This window comes from Thermobia domestica, chromosome 7, assembly GCF_964235325.1.
Source record: "Thermobia domestica chromosome 7, izTheDome1.hap1.1, whole genome shotgun sequence".
Classification (NCBI taxonomy): Eukaryota; Metazoa; Arthropoda; class Insecta; order Zygentoma; family Lepismatidae; genus Thermobia; species Thermobia domestica.
In genome coordinates, this window is record NC_137460.1 from 236646335 (window position 1) to 236666282 (window position 19948).

General features: G+C 35.2%; 1 protein-coding gene across 4 annotated transcripts in view; it reads right to left on the minus strand.

The window, feature by feature from the left end:
- Positions 1 to 19343, minus strand: part of mahj (LisH and WD40 domain-containing protein mahjong) — a 139980-nt gene extending 120637 nt beyond the window's left edge. For 2 of the 4 annotated variants that reach the window (XM_081766005.1, XM_081766002.1), the window contains exons 1-4: positions 19051 to 19235; positions 7862 to 8034; positions 4803 to 4953; positions 87 to 224 (exon numbers count right to left, since the gene is read on the minus strand). In XM_081766005.1, coding sequence (XP_081622131.1) covers positions 87 to 224; positions 4803 to 4953; positions 7862 to 7962 — 390 coding nt within the window. In that variant the 5' untranslated portion in view covers positions 7963 to 8034; positions 19051 to 19235. Of the gene's footprint in view, positions 1 to 86; positions 225 to 4802; positions 4954 to 7861; positions 8035 to 19050 lie in introns of all 4 variants that reach the window. The other 2 variants (XM_081766003.1, XM_081766004.1) reach the window with 2 other exon arrangements.
- Between the last annotated feature and the right edge of the window lie 605 nt (positions 19344 to 19948).

Here is a 19948-nt window from a genome sequence, read left to right on the forward strand (position 1 = left end):
ACCAATTGCACATGTCAATTATAAAATTACCAATTCACTTTTAAATCAATGATATATTGACACTAACAAACCAGAATTATTCTTACCTGAAAGACAGCTGATGTCTCCAAGCCTGGCATAATATCCAACATCAAACGACACGCAGCTATGTTCAACTTCCTCGCATCTTTTCCACTAATGCCATTCCTACTCCAATAATTATCACGTAAATAATCATTCACCAACTGCAAATACCAAAAAGATTAAACTCATTACATCCTAAATATACTTCGGACATCATAATACAGAAAAAAATATATCCTAAATCTAAAAAATCTATCCTTAAAAAAAGCTGTCTTTAACGTAAAATGGCAACATGAACAAATTGAACTCAAAAGCTATTTACGTATTTCAGGTTCGTCTTTCATACCTCAAGAATTTCAACACTATGTAATATGACCACTTATTTGCACAATATCCCTCAAACCATTTTTTTTTTTTTTTTTAACGGATTCCTGTACCATGATTTAAATTTGTGTGTCTCAAATTTTTCGAAGGACTGGGTGTTGAGGAACTGCACTGCTAACAATACTAATCTAACAATTCACACAGAGAATTTAGCGATGTAATATAAATTTTTGTACTTACAAATGCGGGAAGGAAATTCAAGTGCAAGGTCTATCGGAAATCCACAAAATTTAAATCAATATACGAGGCTACGTCAAAAATCGTATGCACTTTCGTCACAACTTTTTATATTGTGCTCACTGCTTTTGTCTTTATATGTTTTGTTGTACTGTTGTGGTAATGCTTCATAAAGCTTGATCGTAATTGTTCCATTTTTTCTTTCTTCTATTGCAGAGAAAACATGGTCGCTCCGCTGGCAGTGTGCACCACGGACGAAGAAAGGGCGGGCATTTATCATGTAACAATAATGTTGTCTTTGACAATCAATCTCACCGTTTGGTGCGAATTGCTAACTTCAGGTTGTTAGTAAGGAAATCACTAAGTTGTGCTGTTAACTGCACACTCCTTACTTAGGTAGTCTTCCAGTATAAGTCATTTTGAGTCTCAAAACACAATTAGAATTACTTTTCCCGTGGAGTCTTGAATTGTCTTGATCCGTCATTAGTGATCCTGGATGTTTCCACTCCCTACTTTTTCTTTGGATTCTGGCTCATAATGACGGATCCAGGTTTTATCGCCTCTAACTATTCTGCTCAAAATTTCGTGGCCTTGATTGTTGCAACAGTCGAGTAAGTGGTGGAGATTCACTCGCATCCTGCTTCTACCTATGTCACGCTTGTTTGACACTTCTAAGTTTCCCTATCCATTTGTACACACTTCTACGCGGTAAAGTCTCGTATTACATTGAATACCTTCGATTAATTTCAGCCTCTGACACACATCCAGATCACAGAAAAGGTCAACGTCCTTTCTTCATACAAAAAGCCAGCAGAGCGACCATGTTCTCTCTGCAATTGAAGAAAGAAATATGGATTATTTATCTCAAATTCTCATAGCATTAAGACAACGCTGTAACATGCGAGAGCAGAAAGCAGTGCGCACAATCTAAAAACAGCTATACGGAAAGTGCGGATAACCTTTTATTTTCCCTCGTATATACTCTATACACGTGTTGCTTCTTAGAAAACTGTCAGCAAATTTTCGCCAACATAGAAAGCTGGAAGAATGGCAATTAGCAGAATGTTGGAACGTATGGGTATTTTAGTGACGGGATGTTAGAAGATCACACTGATAGCGACTACAGGATAATTTCGCAGGTGGAGTTAGTGCCATTTATTCGGTGAAGGAGCGGAGTGTTTCGAAAAATCAGTTCCTGTAACGAGGAAGTGAGTTAAGAAGAAAGGGCCTTAAGTAAAAGAACTTGGGCAGAACGAGAAACTCCTTTTCATTTAGGACTAAGATTCATTAATTTCTGTACAAAATGGAGGCTATGGCAACATTGAGTAAGAAGTTCGGGATAAGGGATATTTACAATGGATATTTACGTTTTGAATTGTTTGATGACAAGACTGATGGCTAAAGCATAGAACAGGGTTCACATCGGAATTTTGTTACAGATTTCCCGTAATTACCGTAAGTAAGTAAGTACAATTTGCCTGATCTGGCGGAGTTTAGAAAAAAAATTAACCGGCCTCCGCCATACCATAGCCGTCCAATGTTCTGCCTTTCATTTCTTTTTAAATACAGTACCAGCTTATATTCTTGCTACGGTACAAACTTACTTTTTTACTACAGTACAAGCTTATTTTCTTACTGTAAATACCGGTACTCCTTATGAGTAATACTTTCTGTATTTGGAATACACTACAAAATTAACACCGAACAGTAAGTATATAGTAACGTAATTAATCGGCATTCTGAATACACTTAAACACAAGTAAATAAATAAATAAATAAATAAATAAATAAATAAATATCTTAATTTGGCGGGGTTTTATTTATTATTATTATTTACGCCAACAAAACCTAACTTAATTATTTCTTTTCTAGTATTTAAATTTTTATTTGATTTTTTCTTCTTTTAAAGTTTTAACATTTATGGTCCCCAAGCTTTTTTATTTTATTTTTTATTTTTTTCGTCTGAATCTGCACTGGTTGTTTAGGGTATCCTTCGTATCTTGTGTAAACAGCTCTAAGGCTTGTTAAAATTGCTTTAGTAATAGCAACACTGAATACTTTCGCAAAAATCTGATTGCATTTTCCTTGACTCTTCCCTGAAATATATCAATTTCCCTGACTCTCGGTACATGTTGAAGCATTTCTCTGAATTATTTTAATTTCTTGACTTCCATAACATTCTCTGAATTTTCAAGCTCAGTGTAAATTCTGTAGAATAAAAACATTTGAAGTGGTAACCGTAGGAGTTTGGGAGTGAAAGTATTGCATACTGTTCATAGGTTAAATTCGTGTACAAAGACTCGAGACATTCATTGTAAAGCATAATATCCACATTACGACCGGTGAATATATAGTTGGGAGACTGAGTTTAAGTACGAACTTGTTCAGGAACTATAGATACATCAAGCTCAAAAGGCACTCACCCTTGCTTTTCTAAACTATTATCATCATCATAGGTATTCTGCCCTTATTGGCAGGTCACTTGCCGCAGCTGAGAAGCTTCCATGCTCCACGGTCCTCCGCTAACCTTTTCGTCTTCACGTATGATCTTTCTGTTTTAATATCATCCATTAATTGTAATCTCCTTCGCCCCCTCCCTCTCTTTCCCGCCACCATACCCTCTAGGACGTCCCACATGATACAATCTCTTCTTAGGCAATGTCCCAACCAGTTTCTCTTCCTCTTCCTAATAATATCGAAAAGTGTTCTTTTCTCACCCACCATTTCTAACACTCTCTCATTCGTTTTCCGTTCCACCCAACTAATTCTTTCCATTCTTCTCCACATCCACATTTCGAAGGCTTCCAGTCGATTTTCGTCACCTTTACGCAATGTCCACTATTATAGATTGTTAAGAAAAAAAAAATGTTAAACGTTGAGCTTCAGTGATTTTTGCACGTGTCGAGATATGTCATTTATATAGGTTTTAATTTTGGGGTATTCGCGAGAGGTGACAATGAAATCTCATAAATCAATCTTAAGAAAATTTTAATAAAGTTGAATTTAGAGTGTGAATTTATGTGTCTGTTAGTGAAATGTCTTATGCATTGGGAAGTCTAGCACAAACATATTTATGGACACATACTTGGTATATCCTGATGATGATGGATTTTCAGTTCCGTGCTTTTTACTGTCACTTCAGTTCCAATCCTAATATGATCTAATATTCTTACAAACTTAAAATGAATACTGTTTAAATTGAAGACAGGTCAACGAAGAGTTCAGAACTTTAGTTACATCCATGATGACAAAGGACATACATCTTACGTCGCTTATCTTCTGAGTACCATTAGACTGAACCCCAATGAACTTCCCTCTTTAAAATTACCTAATAATTTCTATCAGGATCTTTGCTGAGGTTGATAATCTAAAAACTTGTGGACGTAACGTAAAGCCACGTGCAGTAATAAAACTATTCCCAGTCCAGGTTCCAGAAGTTCCAGACCCAATTTCGGAATATAGGAAGTAAGAAGTATGTCTGTGCCAGCATCCCGTAATGAGTTCTAATTATGTAAGAGAAGCTGTCATCAGTGCGTAAGACGAATTCATAGCGTATAACAGTATGTTTATATCATGAATTAATTCTTCACATACAACTGTAAACTTAGTTCCGTATTTTCTTATATTTCATAAACTTATACCAGTAAAATGAAAATCAGATTTGATTCGAACTAAAATCTAAGATTAGGACTACCTCACACGTGAGCCTGTGTCAGGAAAATACTATCTATGAAGCGACAGCACAAAGGAAGGTTAAGTGGTGATACGCATAGTTATCTTTGTTCCAGGCGCCACGAAACGACTGGCGTATGAGAGTGCTCATAGCACTTGATTTTGACATTTATTTTCGAATATAAAGTTGTACATGTTTAGGATAAAGTAGATAGTTGGACTAAGAATTATGTGCTGAGCACTTGAGTTCTGCGATGTGTATTCAGGGTTCTTCAACGACATCGAGACCATGTGTACGGAATTTGTGCATAATCAAGATCCGTTGACTTCATTTCATTATACACCAATAATTCACTTCCCTAAAGTTATCTGAAAAATTATACCCCAAGAATCGAATCACTGCATGATCATCTCTGATACTTGGTACTAATCTGATATTGAATTATTTGATTCTGCTGCAGTTACTTTATTATGAGATAAAACAGGCTGTCCTGTGAGGCACTTACCTTAGTCATAAAAGTATCCTTTTTAAATAATACTTTCAAAATATGGCCCAACGCACAATCGGGATCTGCTCGGGAAGGATGGCGATCATCGAACGGATCTGGATCCATCTTTAGGTAGTTTTCAGTCTCAGCCTCTATAATTTCTGCAAGTCTGTGAGGAAGAAAAAAACGCCTTCAATCTTTATCACAAAAAGTCTCAATTCTCTTTATGACTTAAAGAGAAAAAATAGTACAGAAAATAAAGGAAATTTCTTGCTATATACTATCTAATACAGTAAATATTAAACTCGATATGATGCGATTGCTGGGGGGGGGGGGGGTGGCAGCCGTGCTATAACCTTACCGTGATGTATAGAAATTAGTGGTGAGCACATAAACCGGTTTTTGAAAACTAGTTTCGATATTAAAACCAGTTCGGTTTTGTATCAAAAATCGGTTTCATTAAAAAACAGAACAGGTTTTGGAGAAAACCAAAATTGTTTTTTTTTTTTTTTTTTTCCTGCACTTGAAAAACCAGTTTCCAGTTTTTATGAAAACCGATTTTCCTCCACCCCAAACAGAAATGAGACCGCAGAAATGACAAAAATCGATTTCATATTTGGAGGGATGGTTAAGGAGGGAAGCATTTCAGCACTAATAAATTATAATATTTAACAGAAATTTTAAAAAGAGAAAAAAAAATCTAACGATAACATTGTACTGCAGAACCGTTCTCGGAAGAATGTTTATTGTTAAAACCCAACTTTCAAACCTAAAAGTTTTTATTAGAGGTATTTTTTTCATTAAAGTGCTTCCTTTCCCCCGTGTTACATTCGAATCAGCAGTATCTCGAACTGCGCTATTTCGAACTTCTACTGTATTTGAGATTAAAACTATCTAACCTACAATAAACATAGCCTAACAATAAAGATTATGATCTTTTCTTTATCACTTACCATTATCTAAAAGGTTATATTAGCATAAAATCTACATAAATAAAAATGGAAGGAAAACGGCTGAACCATTTGAATTGAATCTTTAAACGTAAACTAGTGCCCACTTTGAACTGGGTTGTACCAGGTTACTTTGATTAAAATAAGTATTGGTTTTAAACTTACCCCAAAAATAGAGCACCTCTAAGTTTCATCTCCTTAACTTGATTAGCTCCAGTGTATTAACTTCTCATTAAAAATAATTGAACACGTTTCACAATATTTTCGGAAATTCCTTCAAAGGAAGCGAGAGAGAGAGAGAGAGAGAGAAAGAGAGAGAGAGAGAGAAAGAGAGAGAGAGAGAGAGAAAGAGAGAGAGAGAATATATATCTCGGCAGTTTTTTTCACTCAGACCACGGAAGAACACTGAAGAGTAGGAGAGTTTATGGCTGCTCTGGGAGCGGATTAGGGTAGTGTAGTGGTTAACGCATAAGCACGATATGCTGAAGATTCCGGATTCAAGTCTCGGTCCAGTGAGGCACTTTTTCAATCTTTGTGTATTATTGAATTCGCAGCTACAGAGGATTTGGTGTGTAAAAATGCGTTTAAATCGGTTGATTCCTCCTTAATCTCTCACATGAACTTAGAAGGAAAAAAATCACAGTGATACACTCATCAAAACAGATGGATAGATGGAGGTACATAAAACTGAGTGTGCTATATTAACGATATATCTACCCCCAAAAAATCAACAATTATTATGTAATTCATCTTACTTCTCCAAACGCTTTATTTTACTTATTATGTAATTAATCCATGTTACTTCTTTAACCTTCATTTCAGCCGTTAGAAGTGACGAATAAACTTCTGTACCTCAGAGGTAAAATGTTGAGTGTCCACTTTTTCAGATTTTTCTTTTTCTTTTCAATTGGTAAATACGTAATATTGCGCGCTCTTTTAGTGGTAAACGCCAAAAGTCCTTTTTTTTTCTAAATTGGTAAATAGGCAATATTGCGCGTTCTTTTTCGTGGTAGATACCGAAAGGTCTCTTTAGTTATTGGTAAATACGTAATATTGAGCGCTCTTTTTAATGGTGGAAGCCGAAACCCAACATCACATAGTTATGTGGATCGCAAGTGTTAAACGATCAGATGTCCTCACGTTAATCTCATGGAAGAAAATCAGTTTTCCTCCTACTATAAAATTTTATAAATGTGACAACCGATCTTATACCTTTGAGGTACAGATATGAGTATCTGAGTTAGCTTACACAACTAAAGGGGAACAAGGGACAGGAGAAGGTCCAACGATCTGCACATCCGCAACCAAAAACCATACGATTTTAAAACGGTTAAAAAAAAAAGAAAAAAAAAAAACCTAGAAATGTTCTAGTTCTAGTTTTGCTATTACAATACGTCAGGCTATGAAACTCACGGTTAGCGTCTCTGGCAATTTACCGTATCAGTGCGTTGCTTCGCCACTACTCGATAAATATTGTTAGAACAGCTTTTAAATAACTAGGTATTAATTTTATTTTGCTTCTTTTACACACACACACATACAACCATAATGATGAATGATATACAATTAATTTAATAAAATTAAGTTTTTAAAGGCAAAACACTTTTAGACTTGGCCCTGTTCGAGAATTATCAACGGAGAAATCACGATAAGTAATGAATGTTAAGTCACTAAGTAAGAAGCACGAGTTTCAATTGACAATATAAATTTGACGGCCAGAATCCAATTAAACGACTAAAGTGAGTACATTTATTTACTTCTTAAGTAAATTTCCCCACACATCTTAGCTTTCTTTCAGCATTACTTTCAAAATTTTAGTGTTAAATTTCCATCTCGTTGAAAATCCTTGGATCTGGTTGGAAGTAACGTGCTATTTTCGTAAAAGTGGAATTTTAGTCAGTTTATGTGAATGATCACTGTTCTGTATGAAACAGCATGTGTGTACCTAATAAATTACACACTCCATTATCACTAAATTATACATTACACATACTAAATCTACATATGATGTAATTATATGTAGATGAATATCACGTAATCTACATAGAGAGATGAAAATACAGACTTAAAATGTAGCTACCAGCATTTACAGCAAATAGGAACTTACTTTAATTTTATCTCTCTTACCTTGTTAATGTTGGAACAGGATCGTAGTTCGCATTCTGATGGTCGTCCTCCCATTGGCGGAGAATGACCATTACATCCGTCACCTCAGACAGGGACTCCATTTTGTTGGAGCCCTGTCCCCCACCTGCCCTGGATCCTGGTATTTTGTAGAATAAAAGGCTGCACTAAAAGCACTGGAAAGAAAAGGAAAAAAATATTTTGAGTACTAAAACACAAAAGAAAGGTCCAAATTTTCTTCTTGCTCAATGTAAGTGCTATAGAGTAACTGACCTAAACAGAACTAGGAGGTAGATATGTTACTGCTGTCTTCAAATTATTTCTAAGTTATGAAATAAACAATTACTGAGAAAATCTGCTCATTTTCAACAACCAACTGAACACGTACAACACATTTTCAAAATTAATACTTGTATGGTTCTGGTCACAAAAAGTGAGACTGCCTTCCAGAGACTAAGTACGAAAGCATGATCCTAGATCCTTACGAATTCCCTTAGATCTGGCACCTTTTGGATCAAAAGATCCATTATATTTCAATCAAAAATTTTCTTGTAGGCCTTATATCTGGAAAACTACATATAGTGTAGCCGAACACAAACCATTACTTAACTCAGTATGGTGTGCTTATTCCGTAAAAAAAATAAGAAAACTCGATTAAGGAGCCGTTCAAAAATTTTGTGGTTTGGTTACGGATCAAAAAACTAATTATTGGCTAAGACAGCAATCTCTTGTTCCTCTTTTTAAAATACTTCCTAAAATTCTTGGCCAAGATCGCAATCTTTTGATCCATTTGGGTTATGTTTAGCAGAAGGGGTCCACAAGCACGTAATATATATATATAATCTACAGACTCAACATAACCTAACCTCAACTAATCTTAGTAGAAATACGCGAAATTTATCACTTTTTGGAAAATTATGCTGGTCCCCTACACTAACATAATCTAACAATCTGAAAGTTGTTTTTTTTTTTTTTTTTTTTTTTTTTTTTTTTTTTTTTTTTTTTTTTTTAAATGCTAAACCCAATGTGCTAAACATAGGCCACCCATTTCTTCGGATCATTCCTAAAATTCTTGGTCCGCATTTTTGCCTTGGTCAGTCAGGGGTGGAAACTCAACAACACTGCACAGTAATATCGCATATGCTGTATTGCATATAATAATTTCGTTGTAATTCCTCGTATTGTAGCTACAATACGAGGAATTACGATAATTTAAGTGGTAAATGTGATACATTACTTATATTTTTAATCTAGAATGATGTGTTGAAAATACGGAAAATATCGTACCTATGAACAGATTACAATGATCAACCATCTGCTTCACGCGATTTCCTCATTGTTTCACTGCCAATTCGAGTGTTCCCAAAACATACTTTTGTCCAGTTACTTTCCTTAGAGTCAAAACTAAGGAGTAATTTACGAAAAACAGGGTTGGCAAAAAACATGGTTTTTATTGAAAAAACCAACCGGTTTTTTTGGGTTTAAACCAGGTTTTTTTGGTTTAAATAATTTGCTCTCTGTATTTATATCACATATGGACACAAGTAAGCTTGTTTCGCCTTAGTGTTAGTATGCAACAACTGGGTTATGCTGGAAGGGGTTACATAAGCTTAAAACGGAATCCAAACCGCTTCTCAGCTTACATCCAAGAGAAATTATCCTCCATTTGAACTCGAAACCGGGACTAACTGGCCACAAATTCGATACGTCTGCCGACTCACTCACGAAGGACTCCTGGTAAAAATACGTTGACTGAATTTTTACATATTTGTTAATATAATCGTCAAAAGTCATTAGTACAGAAGAACAAAAAGATAAACAATTGCTTAAGTGGATTCATTATACAGAATTACATATGGACAATTTCAAAGTAGTACACAGTACAGAAGAACTAATTTAATCCAAGTCAGTTCACTACGACTTTTATTAGTCCAAGTTAAAGAAATATAGCGACTTACTTTGGATATCATAAGAAAAGCGAATAAAGATACGAATTATTTGAGAATGAATAAAGAAAGTGAATAAAGATATGAATTTTTTAAATGAGTCAGAGCCAGGGTTTGCCCAAGTGGGCCCAGCCCGAAAAAACCCACCGGGTTTTTTCGGGTTGGACCCACCTGAAAAAACCCACCTGGGTTTTTGAGCTTTTTGTTAATATATTATTGATACAATCAAGGTGATCACATTGAAAGTGATTTTTATCAGATTTTGGACTTTCCTTGTGCGAATTGAAAGCTTTCCCGTTAAGGTATACAACATTCAACATAAGACCTTTATAAAGTTCTGAATGCACTGAATGAATGAAAAAAAAAAGCTTACCTTAGCTTGAGATAATTAAGTAACAAATTAATGTATGGATTATGCTTATAGCCTATTTGAAGGAAGAAAAAATGCAATTTTATATTTTAGAAAATACTTTCCGTGAATCGTGTGCTCGCCAATTAGGCGACGCCGAGGGACGTTGTCCCTCATACGTTTGACGCGTTTAAAGCCATAGATGCCGGTACTATCAGTAAACATGTAGTGCATTAGTAAAACTATTAGTATTATTTCTTACCTTTGATGGTAACACAAGTATTCTTCAATAAAATTTAAGTTTTTCCAACAACAACAGTTTAGTGCAGTTATTTGTATGTACTCTTCAAACAAGCATTCTGTAGAATCAACACCAACAAAAGCGTAAAAATTCGTCAAACTTAAGAAACTCGATGCTCAGAGTTCCGAAAACTACGTACCCCTTACTATTTCAAGTGCTGAATTCGAACTTTCGTAATAGTGGAAGTTTCGATGTACAGTAAAAGGAGCTGCATTTTCGAGGGAGGAGGAAAAAAAAAGGCCCGAAAGAAGTTCTCGGGAAATTCCCCCAAATTGAACGCACAAAGCATCGGAACTGAATACCTCAACAATAAAACTATTTATTTTATGCTGGAAGATATTTAATTTAATTTAAGACATTCTGAAACATCCGAACTATATATAAAACTACATTAGCTGACATAAATTATTGAGCACTTCCTGTAGGGCTGCAATGATTAACTTTGGCATGATGGTAGCTTTCCGGGACTAACCGACAGAAAAATTGCCAAAAGTGAATATTTTTAATTTTTATGGGGTCTAAAGAGGGGATGAAAAATTTTCCCATGTTATTTAAATGGGCCTTTTTTTCGACCTATAATCTCATGTTTTAGAATTACTGATTTACTTAGAATTGGAATAAAAACTTGAAATTCGGTATGCTTGTACGTTTCCTTAGCAGAACCTAAGTAAATCAGTAAAAATTTAAAAATACAACTTTAGATTGTTTTTATAGGGAACTGAAAAATCTTTCCCATGTTATTTATATGGAACACCTTTTACACCCCCAAATTATTGATGGTTAAATTTGACATCATTGCAGCTTTTCGGGACAAACCCACAGCAAAATTGCCAAAAGTGAATATATATATATATATTAATTTTGAGGGGGTCTAAAGATTGGATGAAGAATTTCCACATGTTATTTATATGGGACGTCTTCAACACCCCAAAATGTTTAGGCCCTTCCGGCATGATTAGAATGATGAAATTTGGCATGATTATAGCATTTCAGGACTAACTGATAGGAAAATAGCCAAAAGTGAATATTTTAAATATTTTTAGGGTCTAAAGGGTGATGAAGAAATTCCCTTGTTATTTAAATGGAAGTTTTCTTGGGATACGAAATCTTATCTTTTAAATAGTTGAAATAGGAAAAGAAATGATAGAATTGTGGGTTCAAGAGATGCGAGGCCGTAGGCCGAGCAAAGACAATGCGTGGGGGGGCGAAGCCCCCGGATGGGCAGATTCAGGAAATATGAAGAGCAAGTTCACGAAATTCACTGTTGATGCAAAGGGCGATAGATAAAAAATGCAAGGCCGTAGGCCGAGCAAACTCGGGGGCCTGGGGGCAGAGCCCCCAGCTAGCGAAAAGCTAGTTTATTTTATAAAATATGAATTATATCTTTCTTAATGGTCTTAAATTAATTATCTGGAAAGATCCTTCTTGCAACAAGTGCTCAGGACATTCCTGAAATTGAACGCACAAGGTATCGAAAGTGAACTTCAACAATAAAAAATATTTATTTTACGCTGTTAAATTAATATATTTGGTGTTCATATTTGGCAAACGTCAATGAGGCTCCTGGGATGATTTAATCTGCATTTGTTCGTTCATCTGCTTGTACCACACATAGTACAGGGAATCACTTCCGGTCTTTTAAGTGTAAATTTTTAGAGTACAAGCACGAGACACACTGAATTTCCTGTGTAGATTTTGGCGGCATACCAACGTAAAATTTCAAAATGGTGACAATTTATTTTTTTCAAAATAGTGGGTACGCACGCTTTTCGGTCTTTTAAGTCGAAATTTTTAGAGTAGAAGCACGAGATACTCTAAATTAGCTGTATATATTTTGGCGATAATCCGACGTAAAATTTCAAAATGGTGGCCATTTTTTCAAAACAGCAGTGAATAGAAAATTGTTGCAAGTTGTGACAATGATAATCTTGAAATATAAATCACATTTTAACACTTTTACCCCAAAGACATTGAAATATTTTGATAAAACCCAATTAAACCCGAAAAAAACCAATAAAACCCGAAAATACCCATATGAGCCCAGGTGGGTTGGGCTTTTTCAGAAAAACCCGGGTTTTTTCAAACCCTGGTCAGAGCCAAAATGGCTCTGACCCATTTATACATAAATAGTTACCAAAGATTCATGTTGTTTCAATAATTGCCTCTCGTGGGGTTTGTATGACCCCCTCCCCAAAAAAGTACGGCATTTCGATGTATTTTATCAATAGTAAACATTATTAAAACGAAACAATGTTTATAATTTTCCTTTGGTTGCATAACAATAATAAAAACTAAAAAAAATCACATAAGAAACATCCATAAAGTTACATAAAAAAGTTGCTTTAGTAATATAATCTCTTTGAGTAAAGAATGGGGAATTTAGGTCTGAATATAGTACGAATAATATATGGGAGTAAAACGTGATAACGCACAAATGTGTGTTCATCAAGATTTTACGAATAGTTACAATTTTACGGACATTTTTCGTTTTTTGGTTTAAACCAGTTGGGTTTTTTGAAAAAAAAAAGATGGTTTAAACCAGCCAACCCTGACGAAAAACCCATTCAAGTCAGCAGGATAAAAATAAAAACATTTGAAAACATCTTGCAGTTTTCTCGTATAATGTGATTCATCCGACTCCGTCTTTTGCATAGGAGGTTGAGAGGAACACATTTATTTGCTATGTCAGACCCTAATCGAGTAAGGGTTTTCGAATTAACTGCCGCAGATGACAGCCTCGAAATACAAAATTTACGGAGAAATTAACGGAATCAGACGAAATGTCAGCATGAGAGTAACAAAAGAGGCAATCAAGGTCATCAGTGTGTGATGATTAAATAGGGAGAAAAACGAAGTTAAATTCTGCACTACATGAGTTCCTGTATTAATGCGATATTAGGTAAACAGGCAATAGAGCATAATATGGCAGTGTTTCGAACTCATTGTCTTATTAGGTAACCTAGACGTGCATCATTCAGAATAGAAGAAGATGCATAAATATAGAGCGTAAACCAATAACCTCCTGAGACCCAAGACAAGACTAAAATGAATTTTGTCATCAAAAATGCATTTCTTAGATGAAAATCACATGTAAAAGTCAATTCAAGAAAAAAATTATTAACTCTAATTTTTTATGGTGTCATAATTGAATGTTCCCTATAGGGAACATTAGGCCTCGAGCTCATGTTTTGTGAGAGTATTTTTAAAGAATAATATCAATGTTTATTTCAACTATTTTACTATTTTTTGCTAATTATAAGTACAATATATCATTACAAGGATTAAGAATAGGGTGTAAATTTTATACATACATACATAGTTATAAATACACACTTAAAATACGTACAATAAACTATCTTTTTATAATATCGTTGAAATTTGATCTTTTCGTCTGCTTTATCTTAATAATTACAGCGTGTTGTGGTACTCTTTGAAGCAATTTCTATTAGCTACCAGGCACAAGTGAACGTTGCATGCCTTGCACAGAACTCTGGCTTTATTGCTCTTACATCCAGGAAGTCGACATCTATGTGCTTCGCTATCCATAATTTCGGGCATATGAAGAGAACCTTTCTTCCTGAACTCAGCTGAGGGATGGGGACTTGTTGCTTGTCGTTTACGTGGATTTCTTGTCATTTCACTTTCTTCATCGGTTTCGTTCTCTGTCTCTGACTCTCCATTGTCCTTCATTTTCATTGTGTCATGGAGAAGGGATTCTGCAAGAGACATTTTGAAGTCAAGAAACTGGAATCTGTTCTTCCTAGGTGTGCCTCTTACTATTTCATCTCGCCTCATTTCTAACCAGCTGGCTGCAATGGCAAAGTCATAGAGATGCATAATAACTCTGACTGTCCATTTCCTCGTTCGTGTTTGAATTCTGTAGTATGAGATAACTCTGTCTAAAAGATCAACACCTCCCATTTCGGAATTGTAATTTTTTACGATTTTTGGTCTCTGGGCAGTCACATACTTTTTCTCTTTCTTACACCATCTCTTACACTCATCTAATGGTAAGCAACCATCTACGGAAGATGCCAAGAGAACAGGCTTATTATCAAACCATTTTGTTATATATACTTGTCCATCATTTCTAACCACCTGATCAATTGATCCCCTACCTAGGGACTGCAACTCCCTGTCAGATTTCAAGCGTACAGCTTGGGGAATATTTCCTTTTCTTATGGTACCAGTTCCCTGCATCTTGGCTTCCGTATGAAGTAAATCAAGGAGTGTAATGGACGTAAAAAATCGATCCATATATATTGTACAACCTTCCGGAAGAGATGAAGTTAGTTTCATAACAGCCTTTTCACCGATGGTCAGATTCTTCATTTCAGGATTATCTGATTTTAAAATTGTGTCCCCTTTGCCTTCATAGAAAAAAAAAAATCCAACGGGAGTCCATCAGGCGAACATGCAACAAACACCTTCAAACCGCGAGGATTTGGTTTTCCCCTAATGTACTGACTCATCTTGACGTGACCCCAAAATGGAACTATTTGCTCATCTATTGAAACTGTTTTTGTTTTAGCATTTGACAGACACCCTTTTTGTACTAAGTTTATCATAGGCCTAACCTTCCAGTAAGTGTCATTTTCCTTTTCTATTTCCGGAACAGCTAAATCATCTACAACTTTCAAATTATTTCTCAAAAGTGTGAATCGGTTGCGTGACATGCTGTCTACAATTGCTGAAACCCGTGTACCTCTAGCCCAGTACATTCGCAGACTAGGATACTTCAAATACGACATCATAACTATAACTCCAAATAATTTCTTGATCTCGTCAGGCGTAGCGTTTAAGATCTTGCCAGTCTTAACATGATATATTTTGTTTGTTGCTTTACTTACGTCTTCGTAAAAAACACCAGGAAAGTACTTTTCAAAATGTTGGATCGGGCGACATTTTCTTACATCGGAGACGTCTGGTTGAAAATCAGGAGCAGGGGGCAAAGGTTGGAAAATATCCGTATGATTCCACCGTGTAGGACGTCCTAAACCTTCTAGGTGAACTGGAGAGTCTTGTTCTTCAAAATCTGATTCATCTTGATTTACAAATTGACTGCTGTCCTCTACATAATCCCGTGGAACCAGGTCCAAGTACTCCTCTTCATCTTCATCAGAGAGATCCAAATTTGAGTCATTTCCATCGAACAAAAGTTTCTCTTGAATTTCTTTGTCTGTCAGACCTACGAAATAAAAATAAGTTACAATATATTAGGTCTGATATAGATACTCGAAACACGTTAGATTAATTTGCAAAATAAATTATTCAAATCTCTAGGAGCTCAGTTTCCCTCTAGATTGGGTGCAGAAGATATTATGCATCTTAGTTTGAATTCATTGTGTATTTTCTTAGCTGCGTAAAGACAAAAAAAAAAAAAACGGAAAAATAAACGAATTATAATCAGAGTAAGTAACGCTGAATTGACTAGATTGGGGATTTCCGCTGAGATATGGATTTTGGAATCAATTTTAAAAATTATCCTAAAACAATAATAAAAATGTCTCACAAAATATTTATTTCGCATTCGAAGAAATAAGTGAGATATTGGACTTCTGAAACAACGTATGCAACAAACCCTGAAAACGTCCTGTCAAGATCAGCTTCTGCCTATATGCAAGTTGTATGAGAATTGAGTGATCCATTCACGATTTTCTAGTCAGATTTCAAAGTTGATGAAATAGTTGAATTCTGATCCAACTATTGCATATATACAGAAGCTAAGTAAGGAAATTTTGAAGCCAATCAAACAAAATTGGCGCAGATTCGTTTCTAGTATTTTTAGCTTGTTATTTTCAAATTCATATATCACTTTTATTTGTGTGAACTTAGAAATATCGATTTATTTATTTATTCCAGAGATTTTCAAATTGAAATAAAATTTTAAAAATAGTGGAAATCACAATTTTAGGTTAATCTCATACACGATATTCTATCATCATTTCACGCACTAAGCTTGCTTATCCAAGATAGGGGGGCATTTCTCTTGGTTGCAATCGTCGTCTCTGGGTACAGAATTAGACCGTGTGGAAACAGTGGAAATTTACCACTTACCAGAAAGGAATTTTGGCTACAATAGTTCTTTAATTAGAGAAATTTCAAAAAGTTTACAACACTGCATGAATTTAGACCATTACTTACGTAAATTAACGTATTGCATAGAGGTAGGCTAAATATTTATCAAGGACATACACATTACTTTCAGAAAATGTACTCTATCATCTATTAGTACTTTCGTCAATTTGGTGACCCAATGTTCCCTATACGGAACAACGAAAATAAAGACTCGTTTTTGAAATTTGTGTACGTCGTAAGAAATGACTGTTACGATACTTCAACAATACACTATTTATGCGTACATAAAGCAACAATAAATAAAATAAAATGAAAGAATCATATTTCTAAACAAATATTTACCTTTACGAGATGCAGACGCGAAGTTTTCTGCCATCTTCGTTCACTTTCCACTGCCCGGTGTCCTAAGAAAACAAATGAACATCGATATTCGCTATGCTGTCACATAGTTGCCAGCTTCTAGTACACGTTCAAGAAAAATATCCGCCTTCCTATTACTGCTATAAAGAAAAACACCAAACATATAGATGTTCCCTATAGGGAACGCTGGGTCTCAGGAGGATAAGGAGTTGCATCTCAACCAGCAGTGGTGAAATAGGGCCAAATTTTGGGTGTTATTCTATTTTATGTGGAAATATATTTGCAAAAGCCACGGAATATATTACTTGATTTCACAATAGGGAAATAGAATTGTACAAATAATCAAAATATATTCTTATCTTACCTGTTATATGTATAATAAGGTACAAATAAGAAATGAAAAAGTGTGCTTTTTACCACATAGGCCTAATACTCCATAAAAGACACGATGAAGTGAAGTGCTATGTGAAAAAAGTGTACAAAATAATCATAGGATTGTCATAAGGTACGAGTTTTATGCCACATGAAGTGCTTTTCGACTATCCTCGTTTATCTGTATACCCAGCGTTGCTGATGCGCCTTCTACCTACGGACTCACCCCTCACTACTGTTTGGGTCCCCATGCTGCGCTTCCCCGTTACTGGGTTAGACAGCATTCGTCCATTTTTGTGGCCACTTAACACAAGTTGGTTTGTGTTTAGAAGTTAATTTGTGTTTTATGCATTAGTTTGTATGCCATATGTACACACGTAGTAGTTATACGCAGCCCTCCTAAAGTTAATCTACACTCATTAATGAAAATTGCCCTTAAGAAACTATTTCTAACGCAGTAACAGTGCATTTCCTGCTGACATGAATTCAAATTTCATGAATATAAATGTTCTCTTGTATGGCAACTTAGTATGGGAAGAAGTATATTCGTATGCGTTTTGTAATTTTTTGCTGTTTCAAGGTCATGTACGGTGTTTGACTGGAGGCTTCGCACCAAGCCCCCCTGCAAGTTCATTTACATACTACTGTAGTAGGATGTTGTTTATAGTGTTGGTTAGAAATATAAGAAGGTAAAAGGATTTATTGTTTTTATGAGTTCTGAATAATGCGTAATTTGCAATACTTAGCAGTTGGAAGATACTAATTTTCCGCAGTAATACAAAACAGACTAATACGTTTCTAGTGAAGAACAAAAAAAAAAAAAGCACGAAAATAAGAAATAAATGTGATTACCAGTTAAAAGTGAACGCCGGACATGCAAAAAAAAAGTAATTCTAAGATATATTACAATAACAACAAATAAACAGTAATACAACGTTCAATGCAGGTTCATGTGTCTCTCACTGAGACCGCCCTCTGCGGAAGATTAGCCGAGTTTCCTAAGGCGTTGAGTCATACGGAAAAAGACTATAAATGTGACTTATGTGATTAACACTAGATTGTAAATTGCATAGGGTCTGATGCTCAGTGCAACCTGACCAACAAAACTACATATAAGACAGCAGGTGTACAAGGATAAGAAGTTACATAATGACGTCGAATATTTTGTAATTAGGAACTTACATTATTTTATGGCGTTTATTCCGTTAAGCCCCGACAGTTTTTCAAATGGCAATAATGTTTATAAATGGCTTAGGTTGGTTTAAGTTAGGTTACTTTTCGTTCACTTGCCTTAGTACATTGGTTTGGCGCGGCGGGATTTGTCGGAACCTGATTTTATTGACAAACTGCTAGAGTACGGTACGACTACAACGGAACAAAATACTTCCAGTAATAAGTCTTCCCAAGGACATTGAAACATATTTTTGCTAGAAAACTTAATTCTATCAAAATAACTAGTTGACCTTGTTTTAAATTGTAAAGTACAATCTTACGTCACTACGTACTATCAACACAAAACACAATGCCGCCAGAAACATCCCTGACCTACCTTACCGATAGGGAAGACCGGAACTCTTTAAGTCCGTGTAACTCTTGTTGTATATCTCAATAAAACACTTGCAGACAATCAGAATAATATTTTATACATAGCAACATAAACTATATTTCCAATATAAATAACATTAACAAGACATATAACGAATTATTTGGTAATTTCAAAACAAATGACTTCCATAGCCCGTACTATCACTTGAATGAACACGCTCACACGCAAAGTTATACTCACAATAATAAAACTATGTAGACCACATTGTCCAGAATAAGTAATCGCTCTTCACTACCAAAATGCTGTACTTTATCCACAAATTAAATCTTCTTCGGTTATTTGATTTCAACGTATTGCGTAAAATATTTCACAACTTTATCAGACACGTTCTTATTCTTACCTGAAGAGCCTCCTATCGGTACTTTCTAGTAATAAAATAAACATAGACTATAGATAGTTCTAGACTATTTTCAGCAGCTTCTTGTAATGGCACTTCAATGATGTAAGAACGTCTCGTAATGGCAGCATTACAATAGTGTAGCATATTTCGGTCCCAAAAACTGAATGAAAAATAAGTTAAGAGCCTCATACCGTAACCGTTTATGTCAACACAACGCAAAATTTATGTTTTAGTTGCATACTAATTTAATTAGCACAAGTGGAGAATATTCTGCCAAAGAAAATATTCTATCAATTTTCTTGCTTCTAATTATTCGCTAGACATATTGGCAGACAAAGCCTTTCAGGGGCTTAAGGAGAGGAAGCCCTACGGGGCCCTTCACAGGTAACATGACATAATTTCTGTAGTAAAACTGCTGACGATAGAATATCTACAAGCAAATATACTGTATAATTCTCGAATTCAGCGGTGTTGGTTTACAAATCGCAATATTGTTGAAACTTGCTAAACACAAACAATGTCTCCTGTACAATCAATAACAATGGAGTTGTACTACTAGGACGGCCCTTGAAGGAAGTCACACATGTAAAGATTAAACTATTATCGTTTCAAATGAATGGTTGAAAACTTCTTAATGTTCAAATTTTTGCATATATAACATTAAATACCGGTATGTCTTCTGCTCTTAGTTTGAAGCAATTTAACTTTTACATATGTAACTTCCCTCAAGAGCCGCCA